Here is a 15,926-nt window from a genome sequence, read left to right as displayed (position 1 = left end):
GCTCATGTAAAGCCGTCTCTCCTCCCAATGTTTATACACCGCTCAATAAGAGTTTTTATAGTTCACAGGAGGGACATATTGTTGTATTGTGGTTTGGGTATGATGCCTTAATGACATATTATCTTTTTTTATGATGCCTATGTATTTATATAGTTATTCTCATGTCATGGACAATATTTGGCATGCTTTACTACTGCGTCTGACTGACTGCGGTGTATGACTGTAATTACCAGTCGGCTATGTATTGTCTTCAGCTGAATGTAGCTGCGTGCAGCACGACTGCCCAAGCAAAAATACGAAATCAGAGAGAAAAGTGCAAATGTATCTCGCCACCAGGGTGTAAAATCAAATGCTGCAGCGTGGGGAAATAATGGGGCGCTCACTTTGAGCAGCTGTGAGACGATGGGTTCATTTTTCACACACACCAGAAAAGAATTTAAAAAAAAGATGAAATTAAGATCCCATCTGCATGCAGGAAGTCCACTCTGACTTGTCATATTTTACAAAGAGAGACAAACTGAACTGCGCAGGAATAACGGTGCGATGATAAGTGCTTTAGTGGCTTGCTCAGTCAGATAATACACTATAGTCAGGAGGAGCTCCTTGGGAGGGCCCGTCATTAGAAAGATATACACCTCCAACTCAGTGTACATGATGAAGGCACCCTGAGGACAAAGAAAATGGTGAGACTGTTAAACTCTACAGTGTGATTGGGTCTGGCTTCGTTACCCGCCTCTATAAATGCCCAAAGACCAACGCATCACAAGCTTCGGAAACTGTGAGTGAAGAACAACTGAAGTTGTCACCTGATCTCGTGACACGATGGATGCCGAAGAGTTGATCGAATCCATCATCAGAGCACTCATGTTTCTGGCAGGGATCCTGGGAAACAACTGGCTGGCTATACGCTCCCTGCCCAGGCAGAAATCTGGCATCCGCACCAACGAGGTCCTTTTCATCAACCTGGCCGTCTCCAACCTCATCACCAACTGCCTGGTGGACCTACCCGACACCGTGGCAGATTTCGCTGGACGTTGGTTCCTGGGGGAAACCTTTTGTGCCGTGTTTCGTTTTTGCGCCGACCTCTCCGAAACCAGCAGCATCTACTCCACCTTCTTCATCAGTGCTTTCTGGTACCAGAAGCTCGTCGGCTCCCTGAAGCGTGGCGGCGCTCCGGTGCAGATGGACAGCCTGTGCTTGGTGGGCTGTTTGCTGGCTGGGAGCTGGACGGTGGCAGTGGTCTTCAGCATCCCACATTTCTTCTTTGTAGCAGTGGAGGGCGGAAACGAGAGCAAAGAAGACTGCGTAGACTTCTTCCCCAATGAATTAGCGAAGCAAACCTATGAAATCTTTTATTTAACCCTGGCCAACGCTCTCCCTCTTGCTGGGATTGTATTTGCCAGTGTCCGGATTGTCATCACTCTGCTCCAAAACAGGCAACGCATACACGGTCATAACTCGGACCCAATCAAGGAGATGGTCAAGGACGAAAACAAGAGTACTGAAAGCAGCGACGACCGATCGGTCAGCACTGTGTCTGGTCCAGGCACCTCAAACGATCCAGAAGATCCTGCATCCTCCAACCACATTTACACGGGCGTGCCGGCTTCTTCGTCTCCAAACGGAGAGCCGTCAGGTCACAGCTCCCCCCTCAACACAGACAGCGGGGCTGGAGCTCCACCAAATCTTCCCAGGCCCAGCCAGGTGCGAGCAAAGCCAAGTCCGGGCTCGAGCACCCAGGTGAGGGCAGCCAAGAGTGTGGTGGCCGTGGCCGCCGTGTTCCTGGTCTGCTGGCTGACTCATTTCCTTCTGCGCATCTCCAACAACATCCACACCTCACCGATGCTGGTGGAGGTGGCCAGCTACATTGCCGCCTCCTACACCTGCATCATCCCCTACATATTCCTGTACGGCGTGAAAAAGCTTTCTTGCTCATGCAAGAGGTAGAAATGTGTGCTTCACATCCAGATCTGTTGGAATGGCCCGTATTGAATAAATAAAAGCATCCATTACCTGAACAAGAAACCGTGGCAGAGATGGAGATAAACTGGACGTGTCCACTATGAGCTAATCCCTCTTATTACATGTTGTCTTTAAAGTTACTTTAGAGCAGAAATTATTAATGACTAATGAGTTGGTCGATGGGAAAAAAATGTTTTTGAAGTTTTCAAATGAAAGAATCGTTTTTCAAGTAAAAGTACCAAACATTCCCAAGTTAATCATTTTTAGATGTGAGGTTAAACTAACTTTTTGGGGTTTGGACTGTTAGCTCTTAAAACATAATTGTGGGCTCCATTCAGCAGGAATACATCCTCATATAATTATAAATGGATTGTTTTTTATACCATTTCATTGGTTTGTCACAGGTTCAGTCATTTACCTCACAACAATGAAAAGCTATGTAAAATGTAATAATTTCAAAATAAAAATGACATTTCTTCTCATTCTAAAGACATTAGAAGGAAGAGGTTGGACTATTATCTGGTAAACGTTGGTATGGTATAAATGCACTGAGAGAGAAATCAACCCAGCATCAAGTAATAAATATTGTATTTTTCACTTAACATAATTGTGCACTAGAGTGCACAGCAAATTGGGGAAAGAAATTAAGCAATTACTGCAGCGATGTTGGTTTGTGATGACAGTAAGAAATCCGATGTGCCGTTTTCAATTAAAGATAATTATGTAAACAAACATTAAAGACATTAAGTCCATTATTGCACTTTGAACGTTATTAACCCACGGCAATTTACTTGTCAAATTTAACACAAAACTGGAACCAAGAACGCACGTTTGTTGGTTTAAAGGTAACAAGTTAACCTGTATGTTTTCAAAACATCCTCATACACAAAATCAAGAACACGTTTTATTTCTTCATAAAAATGTTTGATTTATTTTCCCGCTCAAAGTTTGCAGTACAGCACTGAACTGCACCAGTTAAAAATTTGTTCAGCATTCAAAACAAAATCACAAAAATCACTGTTAAATGTGTCAGCCGAGAAGACAAAATGCTCACTCTAAATAATAAACATGAAAGAAAAAATGTTTCTGTGTGTGTGCATGACCTTTGGCAAAAGAGACAACATTATGGCCAAGTTATGTACATAATTACAACATCCAAAACATGAACTGTTTGTTTGGAGGGAAACACAGAACAATCTAAATGATTCCCCTGTGATCAAAAGACTTTAGTTAGACATATGGATTCAAACGAAAATATCCCAAATCAATAGTCAAGTGCATTTTCAATGTATGAAAACCCACCTTTAAAATTCAGAGTGATGTTTTTATGTCATGTTTTTAAATCAACACAAGTAACTCAAATATCTTGTCATTTTTAGATATCCATCTTTTAGACACAGCTATATGCACACAAAGCAAATAACCAACAGTGCCTTGCTTTCCTAATTTGTATATTTCAGCATAATGTTTAGATTCATAACAAAATGTATTAAATAAGTTATAAAACCTGTCTCTTCTGTCTTCCTCTTTTTTTTTTTAAATCAGAAGACATTGTCATCTGCCCCCTCTGTTCCTTAACAACAAGCTCTTGCTAAGCTGCAACATATCCGACCGAAGAGAAAAAGAGGGAAACTCTACTGTGGAATACAAACGTCATGTCGTGGGCTCATCGTGTGATCACACTTTTAAAATCAGCCGTTTAATTAAGGCCAACCTGGCAAGATCCAGACGTCACCTGTTGCTTTTCCTGTGAATAACGTCATTAGAAGAGTCAGTGGACTTTCTCCAGCTTCGCTTGTAGCGACTTAAAGTTTCCGATGGTTTGTAGAAGGGCCGCGTTTGGGCTCAGGGACTGCAGCTCCACGAGGTATCCACAGATGTTGTCAAGACACACGTTAGTGAATCGGCGTCTGAAATGGGAGCGAAAACAAGCCTTTAAACCATGTTTACTTAGGGTTTAATACCTATTTGACAGGTTTGGTAACATAATAGGCACCTTGCTGAAGCTAATATGAGGACGTCCATAATCTGAGTTAGTAAAAACAAGCGGTTCCAGAGTTTACATGCTGAGTTGTACTGAAAAGACACTAACTTTGAAAGGAATCCACTGTCCATGCGTTACATTGATATTGCATTTGGAAGGGATTACACTGACCAATGAACATTTTAATGAACCTACGGCTGTATGAGTATTGTTAAAAAAAAGAGAAAAGGAAACGTGGACCTATCCTTTACATAACAACCCCCGGGGAGTAGTTCTGACGCAAATTATGAGCATCAATCTGAGATAGTAGGCATTTGGCGTTTACAGTAAGGTTTTATATCTGCTGTGTTTGACTGACTGAATGCTGCTGGTGGTAGCACATTGACAGACAAAATGTGTTGCCTAGAAACTGCATGAAAAAAACACCCCAGTGTGATCAAGGTGAGAGCAGATTTTCTAATGATAATAAATCGGAGATACTACCATCCAAAATGTTGTCTTAATCAAACTAACCATTTATTAATTATTTATCTTCCTGTGTAGAAGGTGGAAGATCTAAATTTTTTCTAAAACAGCCTACAATAAAATGAGCACGTAGGTAGAGTTCTTGTCTTGCTCATGGACACAGGATGTAGCAGTAGTTGTCACAAGGATTTTAAAACAGGGACCTCATGCTAATGTCCCTATAAACACCACTGCGCCCACTACAGGACAGATGTTGAACAGCTCCTCAAATTACTTGTCATAGCTTGGTACTCTGCTGGGCTCATCCACGAATCCTGACAGAAGCACGTGGATACACTCCACCAAGTGCAGAGGTTTCTTCAGCCGCTGCCAACAGGGGTCCTACAGGCAAGAGGGAATGAGGCAGATTGGTGGATTAAGCAAGAGACAATTTAATCCACAATAATAAAAAAACTGAAGTTTACAATCATGTGCATCAATTTTAGGAGATTAATTGAAATGTGATAATCTGAAGCAGGTACCCGAGTTTTGAAGAGTTGGTCATAAACCTCAAGAAGACGTGGCAACTGTACTCCAATCTCCTGCATGGTGGAGGTGACGAAGCCAACGTCCCAGTTCAGTCGACACACCTCCTGCTCCAGAAACTTCACTAGGAACTCTACAATCACAAGACATATTGCACATGTTAGCAGGGCGTACTCAGCACTCTGTACATCACTGGGGAGGAAATGTTTTGAATCTGACATAATTGATTCTGGGCATGCATGCAAGTACCAAGGATGCATGCAAAATGAATCATTGTCTCCACAGAGAAGACAAGTTTGAACAGGCTGGTTGTAATGAGAGGGTAATTAAGCAATCACCTAGAGCCCCAGCATGACCCTGCAGGCCTGTACCACTGAGGCATGATGACATAAATGATGCAACCCTAACCCTAACCCAATAGAAGTCTAATCATATTACTGTTAACATTATAAGTAAACCGCAAGGTGGAACGTTTTAATGAGAGGAAAACAGAAAGGTATGAAAGCTTACCCAGGGGGAAATATCTTGGTGTTCCTGCGTAAATCTTTCCCAGTGATACCAGTTTCAAACTGAGAGACCTCATTCTGTCTGCTGGACTCATAGCAACACTGTCTCCCAGCTCTAGACAAGACAAAACAATAATCACTAACACCAACATCATATAAGGCATAAAAAGTGCATATATAAAAAAGTTTGTTGTTGACATTTTCACTTGCCTTTTTCCATGATCTCTTGCCACAGTGAGTGCACCAGGATTGGGTCAGAGTGTCCTGCGCAGTGAATGATGGCCAGCTTGCACTCAGACAATTTGAAGTGGTCAGCAAACTCCCCGTAGAGCTACACCAGAGAACATACGATCACATTTATTAAGAATTTTCACATTAATGGAAATTCTTTATAATCCCCAACTTCTTATTGTTCTGCTGCTGCGTGTTACCTTGGTCATGTCCATAAGCTCTGAATCCAACTGGGAGATAACATTTTTCACTGAGGGATGATGGGAGTACTGTCTGATCAGGGTGTCCTGGATCTGTACTTGGATACGCACCAGCTGGGAAAAGGAACCAAACAAAGAAACTGAGTAGTTACAACGCTGAATCACTGAGATTACTTTAACCGTGATCACAAACGTACCTCCATCTTTTCTTCCAGCTCGTGAAGGAACTCTCCATCAGAGGCCTGAGTCGAGATGCACGAGGAACTCTTAGCAGACAGGATGGCTCTTGCAATGTATTCCAAACGCTGCTTCAGTGAGATCTCAGTGCTGCATAATCAGAGAACATGAAGGTATTTATTTTTACTAATGTCTTCACACTTTGAAAATGTAATTTAAATAATTGGAAAGAGTTCATGGGGTGCATATATGGTATATGAGGTCATCAGGGTCTCAGAAGAGTCCATTTTGTAAGTTGTTCGTGAATGTATTTTCTGGAGATATGTTAATCAACCAGAATGAAATTTATTATCAAGATGTTGTATGTCCAAACCTGTGCATGTCAGCGAGACGGGCCAGTACATGAGCTGCCTTGCCAAAGTTACGGTTCTTCTCATAGTAGCGCCACAACAGGTCCATATTGTGCACCTTGCTCTGGTCCTGCTTGATCATATGCATCAGGTGTTCCTCTAGGTACAGAGAATTCACCTGGACAACAGAGGACAAATAAAAAGGGCAGCTGTCAGACATATGGCATGTAACACATGGTTAGTGTCTTAATCCATCAGGAAAACCACAACTTGTGGGTGCGTTGGGACATAAACTTTGGATGATATTTAAAAAAGAAGAAAAGCCTGGATATACAACATGCACAAACATGAACTGCATTAAAATAACAATATGTAATATATTTACCATATTAAATAGAATTACAATGATACATCAGACAAAGTAAATGTGCTTAGATGAAATGATGGCTTCTCTGACAACAATGCAGTCAGCCAGTATGTTCTCCTATAACATTTCCAATCCAGTGCATGAAGTTTGTTTTAGTTTTGGCCTGTGTGATCCTGCCCACGCCTTTTCAACATCATGTGTTAGCCAGATATGTAACAAATTGGCACGCAAATACAGCGTGCAGCAGCCATCAAGCAAGCAAACTGGATCAACAGAAATAACAAAAAGAATGTTACCAGACCTAAGAAGCTTGGCATCTTCCTTAAAAGCTACATGACTAGAGACATGGTACTACACAGGTAAATATTGGAAATACATACATACACATATATATATATATTTTTTTTTTTTTAAATGGAGACCACTCAGAAGGATGTTAAAATTGGTGCAGTTGGCCAATTGTCTCCTTGACAGGTAAGCAGGGAGGTTCAGCTAAGGTTAGTTAACCTGTAACAAATTTAGTACTCAGATATTTAAGACACACAGCTGGTGACGTGCCCCCAACTAGTGCTGGCGTCATGCTAACTGCTATTTTATACACTAGCCATTAGTGTTACATATTGTTCCTTTAAGATGCAAGTTTCATGTAAAAACACATGGACAGATACTCTACCTCCAGTAGCTTGTCAGTCAGGTCGGCCTGAATCAGCCAGTTGTACAGAGCGATGTGAAACAGCTCGTCCTGAGACCTCTGAGCCAGACCGAGAATCTGCTCAAACTACAAGGGAACCACATACTTTCATTAATAATGCAGATCCTTTGCACTGCTCTTGCAAGAAAATAAGCATCAACTGTCAAGTTCATTCTCACATGAGCTGTAGCTTCTTCGTTGCTGAGCATGTTGGGGTCAGAAGTCATGACGGGAGGCCCAGGCTGCTTAGGGACGCTGGGGGACTGAGGAGCGGCTTTGCTCTGGTTCACCAGCTCCTGCATGGTGTCTGTGATGCACTTATAACACAAAAGTCTGGAGCAGACAGAGGAGGGGTGACAAATGTTGTGACAATTGTCTAAAATGGCAATCAATGACGCCGAGTGTGCGCCAATTCTGCCATGTGTTACCTTTCATGGAAGGCCTGCTGTCCCACGCCGTCCTCCTCAGGCTCTCCATTCTTGTAGAAGTGGGGCCCCAGTCTCTGTGGATCTTTCTTGTCTGCTGCCGTGAGGCACAACTCAAGGACTCCCTCGTAGAAACGCACTGAGAACATGTAATAGCATTAGTGTCAAAAAATGTAATTAACATTATTATATAACATAAAAAGGTTCCCTACCTTGTCTGTACTGAGAGCAGACCAGCGGCAGATCTGTGTGTTGGCTGATCTGCTGATAGAGCCGGAGAGACTCCCTCAGTGTGCGCTCTTTGTCTGCTTTATTCTGAATCTGCTTGGAGCTCTGCAGCAGCTCATTAGCCTGAGTGGGAGACAAAAGCAACAAATTCAGTATGTAGACACATGGATCGATGTGGGTAACTCAATACCGTTTATTGACTTTGATGTCGCTAAAATTATCCTGAAGATTGCAAGAAATTTGGAAGCACATCAATAAAAAAGGTAATTGCTGAAGCTGTAATAAAGACTGACACATGTATCTATATGTAGTACCCTTTTAAGATAATTCAGGAGAGAGTATTTAAAAAAGTTTAAAAAAAACTTTCCAAGACTCAAAACACCATATGTTTGTACCTTGGAGCAAACGCTGTCATCGCTGCTGTACAGCAGGGGACAGATGTCGCGCAGGTGATTGCTGATGGCTTCCACGGAGGCATTATCTTTGATGTAGACATTAATGAGGGCTGTGACGAGTGCTCCAGACAGCTCCTTGCCCCGGATTACTACATCCTTAAAACTCGCTCCCTTCATCTGCTCTTGAAACTCCTACAAACACAGAAAAAAGTGAGCAAAATAATGGAAAGCTGACATTGTTCACTGGGTTTATGGCTGAAAACAAAACTTATTTCATTCAGGAGGGCATGTAGACGATTACTGCAGCAGTAAATTATGTGCATCTGCAGTTGTCTACAGCAGAAGTGTTTATGCACATATGTACCTTTGGCAGCTCAGACATAATGACGCTGAACTGATGATCACAGAGAAGCTTCAAGAGGGCCAGAGTCTGATAAGAGCGATGCACTAGCTGCTGGGTGCCCTGCAGGGACATTTTCTCATAGACCTGAGCCTTGGCTATTCACAGAGATGGAAAGACAATGACAGCAATTTAAAGGGAATAAAGACATCAATGATGAACTTAAACAGAAATCTTGTTTTCCTCTTTTGTTGGTACATCAAAGTTCAACATTTCCCACCAAAAAATGTAAGTTGATTAATAATTGTATTATTATATTGATGATATTAATTATCTTGACAATATTGAGAAAAATGTGGAAACCTGCAATCATAACTCACTGTGATATTTTCTCTGGAGCTCCTGCTGGACTTGCTGCGAGCTGGATCCGTCAGGACGCATAAATCCCAGCAGCCTTTGCTGCAGGTTGGCAGGAGAGCTGAAACTAACAGGGAGCAGAACAGATTTTTTTTTTAAATTGGTCATTATGAGCATGAGAAGGCCTTCATCATGCAAATCTTTCTCTTGAAATTCTTTAATTTTTGGGCCTATCAGACCAAATGAGCGATAAAACCACCTGTTATCACAGGAACTAACTTCTAAATCGCACTTGATGGCACACGCGCAAGAAAATTAAGACTTACCTTGCAGCACCAAGAGCAGATGGACTGAACTGAGAGTTTTTATCAAGAAACTCCCGCAAACCGCAAAGCTCCATGAGTACTGACTCCAGTGCAAAAGAACCAACGCTGCTTTCCAACTGTGGAGACGATAGATAGTGTCAACTAACCACGTCGAGCATCATTCTAAAACCTTACATAATCACCATTAAACTGTTAAATAGATTATTGCGTTATTAAATTAATTATGATACTTACAATACTGACAGTCTGATTTCCTTGGCTTATAGTTTTCTCAACAGCCAGACTGCCGTCCCAAATATTTCTGTTAATGTGTGTTCGGAAGAGAACAGGGGAGAAAGACATATTGATCAGTATTGACACCATCGTCACATCAGCATCCACACCTCTGACTAAAGAGACATATATCTAATTTAGGCTCTCGCCCAGAAAACACATTCGAGATAAGACAATGTGAAAGCTGATGACAATTTACTTACCCAAGAATGCGAGCAAAGTAAACACAGATGCCGTTGTGTTTCCCTGAGAAAATAACCTCTGGGCCAATTGACATGGGCGTGATGGGGGCAGACCCAGAGTGCATTTGTGCGAAAGGTGTGGCAAAAGCTGGGGGCACGATGCCTGGGGAAGAGTAACAAGAATTACACAAGTTTACTAGGGCTGTCAAATTCTGCCAAAATTACATTAGAATATTTGTTTATCTTAAAAAAAAAAAAAAACACACACAGATTGTAACTATTCTAATATTTATTTGTTGTGCCTCATGTCCATGATATAAACATTACACATGTATCAATATGAAATGTGACTTTTAAAATGTTTTAACAATGCATTATGTATGAATATGCTGGTCATCCAAATAATCAAATATTTGTGGACATGGCAATAATACATTCTGCCTTTATCTATATATTTTCACCAGGTCAGTTTTTCCTTATAATTTACCTGGGGCAGGAGAGCTCATCACAGGTCCAACAGTACTGGGAGAAGTCATGCCAGCTGGAAATCTCATCTGTGCTTCTCCTCCATATCTGATCGTGACAACAACAAAGGAACTGCTTTTAGTTTGTGTACAGTATGAGCAAGTGTAAATCTGAGCGGGTATAAACAATGTAATCTGACCTGAAGAATGCTCTGGTGGCCCACTGTGACACCTCTCTGTCAGAAGCCGCGCTGGAACAAGCCAGGATCAGTGCTGTGGCACAAGCCTGCTCCTCCTGTACGGATAGATAAACAACTCAAATATACACTACATGTGTGTGCGAGAGAGAAATATGCCTGCACACGGGTGTATAGCTGCATGTCGTAATCCTGCGTGAAGGTGTTTGTGTCAAGCAGGCTGCAGTCTCTCAGGGTTTAGGTAGCCTAAAAGCATGCGTGTGTGCCATGTGCAGGTTTTCGGTTGAAGGCCATTTTAAGAGGATTTTAAACATCGAACATTTATTATTTTAGCTTTGTACCCTGTGCAGCTTGAAGAAACGCTCAACCTCTTCATTTTCTCCCCCAGCACAGCTCACTAGGAGGTGACGGAGCTGGTCCACCGGCCGCAGTTTTTGGAAGATATGACTCCCCTACAGGACGGCAAGGAGTCTACTCTTAGTATACATATTAAGACATTGTTTTGTCACAATATGATAGCATTGAGCATTTGTGTAACATGAGTCATGCGAGCAGTTTTAACCTTTGCAGAGAGAAGGACAAACTTCTGCTGAGGGATATTGTGCTGTTTGACCACCACAGGTGAATCAGTGATGGGGATCTGTTCCTTGTTCAGAGGAGTAAATATCTTTGATGGTCTCTCCTCAGTAATGGCACAAAGAGCCCAAGAGTGTCCATCTACATTAGACATCATCTGCAACAAAGGGCAGAAGAAAAAGAGAGGCATATTGTAGAGTTCCTTTTAACCAATGGATCCTGGTTTTTAGTAGGAGACAGTCAGGCAGAGGTATGTTATTTCTGACCAGAAAGTATTTAATACATAATCAGGAATACACAGCAGCAACAAATGGTACCTACAATTTTACTGAACATTTATTGTACATTTCTTATGTGCCAACCTGAGTCTCCATCAAGGGTTTCTTGAAGGGGAAGGAATCATGATTGATGCACCACAGAATGTCACTGTCCTCTGTCTCAGAAGCAGCCATTAACAGAATACCTGAACATTTAAACAAATGTAGAACAAAGAGAAACCAATGTTGAGTTTGACTCTCATTGGGTCTTTCTGAGAAACTGATGAATAGCAGAAAAAAAAGGTTAACCTTTGCTGTGTAGTGCCTTATGGACCTTTGCAGGTTTCTGCAGGGTAGAGGATGCAGAAAAACCCGGTGGCAGACGAACATGGACCAAAGCTAACAGGCTAGGTCGAACTGCCACATGCCTCTGGTGTGGAAGGGCAAAGAGTGTGGTGCTGAAGTAGAGACGCACACCTACAAAAATAAATATAAAATGGGTACACGTTAAGTATAAACATTTCATATTACCATACATGTATCCTACCGTTTTTACTCCTCTTCACTAGTGTTCAGTAATCTTTACCTGCATGAGTGACAGCGAGCAGGTGACAATCTGAGGATTCAGATCTGTCAATCACAGAGATCTGGATAACGGGTTTGAAGACAGAACGATCAATAGTCCTGCAGAGGAAGGAGAGTTTCAGAGACAGAAAATAAATTCTTATTTCTCGATAATATAATTAATGACAGATGTGAAGAAAACACAACTGACGGTCAACAGACTGACATACCTGGCTATGTTCCCAGCAGCCGCAACAATGGTGTTCTGTGACATGGTTGCCACACGACTCATACCTTGACCATCAGCCCCCAGGTCATACACCTAAATAAACAGACACATTGATAGTCATTTTAGCACACTGACAACCACCACACATGTGTTAGTTTCTCAGAAACAGCCACACAAACAAGAAATATTGACTCGACATTCACCAAACGTCATACCTGCAGAACACCTTTCTCAGAGCGTGTGAATAGTGTGTTGCGGGAGTTGTCAATAGCAATCTGCACAATGGGGTCTGTGGCGCACAAGGACGAAAAACGTTAAAGTTTAATTGAAGTAAAGACATCTTTCCACATATAACTGTGTCCCTCTTCTCACCGTCTTCAGAGAAGGAGAACTGGAGCACAGAGGGGACGAGGAAGGACAGAGAGCTTTTAGAGTGGTTGATTTTTCTGCAGCGCTGGCTCAGCCATCCTGCCTCGGCCTGGTAAGCTATCTCATAGAGACAGCCGTCCTTTCCTGCCATGAAAATGCGTCCCAGGTCTGTGGAGGTGATGGATAGGATGTAGGTGTTGTCTGTCGGGATTGAGAAGAGGGGGTCTGGTAGTAGTTGCATCCCACCAGACATGCTGTCATTCAACCCTACAACAAAAGAAAAAGAGACACACAAAGAATACAGATTAACTACTGCAGGTACACAAGATATTAATAGCTTTGTTACAAGCAAAACGTAGCAGGAATGTGGAATATGACAGTTGAGTTCTCTTCATATCTCATGTTGATGTCTATACAAGTAACATACCAATCAAATACAGAATGTATCCATGTACCGATTCTTAACTGTGCGTACGTTTAAAATGAGACAGTTACAATATAATTGTGTTATGGTACAGCAGCTGACCGTATCTTTTTCATTTGCCTAGCTTATGAATATCTGGCACTTGTTTGTACATATTTGAGTGTAAGTGGCAACTAATTTAGCTGCAAGCCTCTATGTTATGCATGTACTGAGACACTTTTAAGCAGTTGGACATCTTTTATTGTACTGTAGCGTGATATGATTATCTTGTTGCAGGATTAGAGGTTGAACTCTTAAAAGGCTAAAATTTCAATTAATTTGAAAAACAGAAAAGCGTCATTTGAATATTCCTCACTGGCATCTACATAAATCACAAGCTACAGGGAACAACTGAAATGCAGTGTCACTGTGATAAGAGTTGTAGGAAAGACTCACCCGCCTGGCTCTTGGGGAAGCTCAGCCCAAGGATCACTACGTCCACAGAAGTGGCCAATACTAAGAGGTAGTGAATGTGTGGCTGTAAAATCCCTGCGAAGAAAAACATTTAACATTACCCAAATAAGTCAATACAAATGTTTAATCAATGCCAAGTTTAAATGTTTACACATACCTTGTTTTGGTTTTACAAGGCCCACTGCCAGAATGGTTTCAATAAGGCCATCAAAATAGGCCACATCTCCTCTGCAAAAAAATAGGAGAAAAAAAAAAGGAAATAATTGTTTCCACTCCCAATTTATAATCAGTGGAATCACAAAAAATAGGGAATACTAATAATACATTTAAATTTGCATTGTTGGCACTTCAGTTGTTTTCATGTAATGCACATTGTTAACATCCCTCAGTCCCATATAAAGTAGCGGTACTCACCCATCTTCATAATTCCACATAAAGATGTCATTGTCAATAGTAAGCCACGCTCGACAGATCTCTGGAAAAACTCCCATCATGCAGTTACATTGCATATCTGTCAAATGGTTAAGTTGAAACTCAAAACAAAGCAATCAACCATAAACAGTTTTACTATATGTGAGATGGAAACCTCTGGCTGCGATGAAAGTGAAAGCCTTCAATTAGTTGTTCCTGAATAACTAAAAAGGATACGGCTGAACTGCTCCACCAGCTCAGGTGGCAGAGGAACTCGGCGGACAGCACTGAGCTCTGGGAGATTTGGCACACTGAGTAAACCTGGTCCCTGGAGCGGGTAGTCCATGTCCGACACTCCAGAGAGGGACGGCATATCTATCAACACAATAAACAACAACAAAGTTAAAGTCTGATTATAAACGTCCCACAGACCAAATGCTGTATCCAATCATATTTATTTACCAATTCATTCATTCATTTATTTTAAAATCAGAGAGACACATTGTGGTAGCTTGTGTTTTTTCTACCAGTTGAAATACAACTACAAACAACAAAAATACTTTTCATTTTGCTCAAATTTTTAACTAGTTAAGAGCTAAGACTTTATCGAGGCCCATAAGGACTTCTTCGTCACAAATGTGTCACAAATTTGTTGAAATCTGTGTTAGTGAGCCCGTCACCCTTTCCAAGAGAATCCATCCACCGGACAAGTGCAGCATATCAACATGCCGATTAAACAGAAGGACTGGTCAAAATTAAAGTCCACTTTGAAATGGGTTTTTAACAAGATGCTCCACATTGCAAAACTATTCTGGATGAGGAAGGAAGAGATATTTTGGCAGACATATTTGCACCAAGGGGGTAACAGGTGCTGCCCCATCTCAGCATGAAAAAGTTGTAAACAGCAGATTTCCCTTTTTTCTGCAATTTAATCTGGTAAATATTTAGATATAGCTTGCAAACTGTTGTTTTCGGTAATCCATAACCACAACATTAAGGCAGAGAATGACAACTTTTCTTTTGATGCATTACAATTAAATTCCGTTACTTGTGAAGTGACTGAATGTCTCACGGGTTCCCACCACCTACTCTATCCCATCTTGTTGTACATTTTGGCATCCCTGATGTAAAAGAGAACCACTTGAGTTTAATAGCTACTTTTAGGTATCTCTCTTTTCTTCCACATCCCTCCTCATGACTTACTGTGCGAAGGGACGCTGAGCAGCTCCGAGAGGTCCGGAAAGCAGCGGTCTTCTTGCAGGTGTCTGTCAATGAGCCGGGAGGAGTTTTCCAGCGCTTCGGCGAGGGCAGCTGCCGGGCTGCTGAGTCCAGCGCCGGACGGCATGGCTGAGCTACCACCGTTAACTTACCTACAGGTTACACCGTTTAAATATAGTTAGACGACAGCAGTTAGTTAAAGTAAAGACATATATCACATGTGAACAAAAGGAGAGATGTACTGCAAACTGCACAGCAAGTTACATGTGCCGGTTAGTTAGCCAACTGCTAGCTTAAAAACCTTATTATTTAGCATGCGAGCTAAATGCTAGCTAAGTGTGAAATAAAATGTTTCAAAGTCAACTCGTTGCTTTACCCGACTGGAAAGGTTCCGCGTGGTATTGAGTTACACGACACTGAGGTTATGGTCGCTAGTTGAGCGTCAGAATTTAAACAAATACATCAAACACTCAAACACCAGCAGCCCGCCAACCTCATGCACAGCGGCCGATGGGGAAGGTTTCTTTCCGGTGAATCATTCTTCTTCGTCTCCTTAATTTCCGCAGAACTGGGACGAGTGAAAAGATGTGCTGCCATCCATCGGTCAATGTATTTGTATCTGATATATTATATTCACCACATTAAATATGTAATAATGTATCTGTAAAAGGAAATTGGAAACAAACAATAACATAAATTAAACAACGATGATTAAACTCAACTCTTACTTTAGTATGCTGTAAAGAGGGATCATTAAATTGGCTTTTATTTCTTACAATA

The 15,926-nt window shown here is 41.6% G+C and overlaps 2 protein-coding genes across 2 annotated transcripts; one reads left to right on the top strand and one right to left on the bottom strand.

The window, feature by feature from the left end:
• Positions 1-822: 822 nt before the first annotated feature.
• Positions 823-1,947, top strand: LOC117740658 (annetocin receptor). Its single transcript, XM_034547182.1, has one exon. It carries the CDS (start codon positions 823-825, stop codon positions 1,945-1,947), a length of 1,125 nt encoding a protein of 374 aa, XP_034403073.1.
• A 909-nt stretch (positions 1,948-2,856) lies between these two features.
• Positions 2,857-15,678, bottom strand: nup155 (nucleoporin 155). Its single transcript, XM_034546979.1, has 34 exons — positions 15,523-15,678; positions 15,132-15,298; positions 14,166-14,303; positions 13,932-14,028; positions 13,675-13,745; positions 13,500-13,592; positions 12,644-12,907; positions 12,487-12,560; positions 12,273-12,364; positions 12,065-12,162; positions 11,788-11,955; positions 11,584-11,684; positions 11,208-11,378; positions 10,987-11,097; positions 10,649-10,743; positions 10,472-10,557; positions 10,006-10,147; positions 9,764-9,830; positions 9,530-9,645; positions 9,227-9,330; positions 8,871-9,004; positions 8,507-8,698; positions 8,096-8,234; positions 7,887-8,022; positions 7,638-7,791; positions 7,441-7,545; positions 6,424-6,578; positions 6,071-6,200; positions 5,874-5,987; positions 5,653-5,773; positions 5,447-5,557; positions 4,933-5,069; positions 4,686-4,792; positions 2,857-3,872 (listed from the first exon to the last, which is right to left on the bottom strand). The coding sequence occupies exons 2-34, from the start codon at positions 15,271-15,273 to the stop codon at positions 3,734-3,736; spliced, it is 4,104 nt and encodes a 1,367-aa protein (XP_034402870.1). The 5' UTR covers positions 15,274-15,298; positions 15,523-15,678; the 3' UTR covers positions 2,857-3,733.
• Positions 15,679-15,926: the final 248 nt, after the last annotated feature.

The sequence above is a fragment of the Cyclopterus lumpus genome, chromosome 12, assembly GCF_009769545.1.
Source record: "Cyclopterus lumpus isolate fCycLum1 chromosome 12, fCycLum1.pri, whole genome shotgun sequence".
NCBI lineage: Eukaryota > Metazoa > Chordata > Actinopteri > Perciformes > Cyclopteridae > Cyclopterus > Cyclopterus lumpus.
Note: the sequence above shows the minus strand (reverse complement) of the source record. Positions and strands in the feature narration are given on the sequence as shown.

Bases quoted from the DNA above. Each gene is read 5' to 3' on its own strand.
- LOC117740658 (XM_034547182.1), top strand. From the start codon at position 823: ATGGATGCCGAAGAGTTGATCGAATCCATCATCAGAGCACTCATGTTT.
- nup155 (XM_034546979.1), bottom strand. From the start codon at position 15,273: ATGCCGTCCGGCGCTGGACTCAGCAGCCCGGCAGCTGCCCTCGCCGAA. The intron at 9,831-10,005 runs GTAAGTAAATTG...ACACATTAACAG, and splicing joins TACTTTGCTCGCATTCTTGG to AAATATTTGGGACGGCAGTC. The intron at 7,546-7,637 runs GTGAGAATGAAC...GTTCCCTTGTAG, and splicing joins ACGAAGAAGCTACAGCTCAT to TTTGAGCAGATTCTCGGTCT.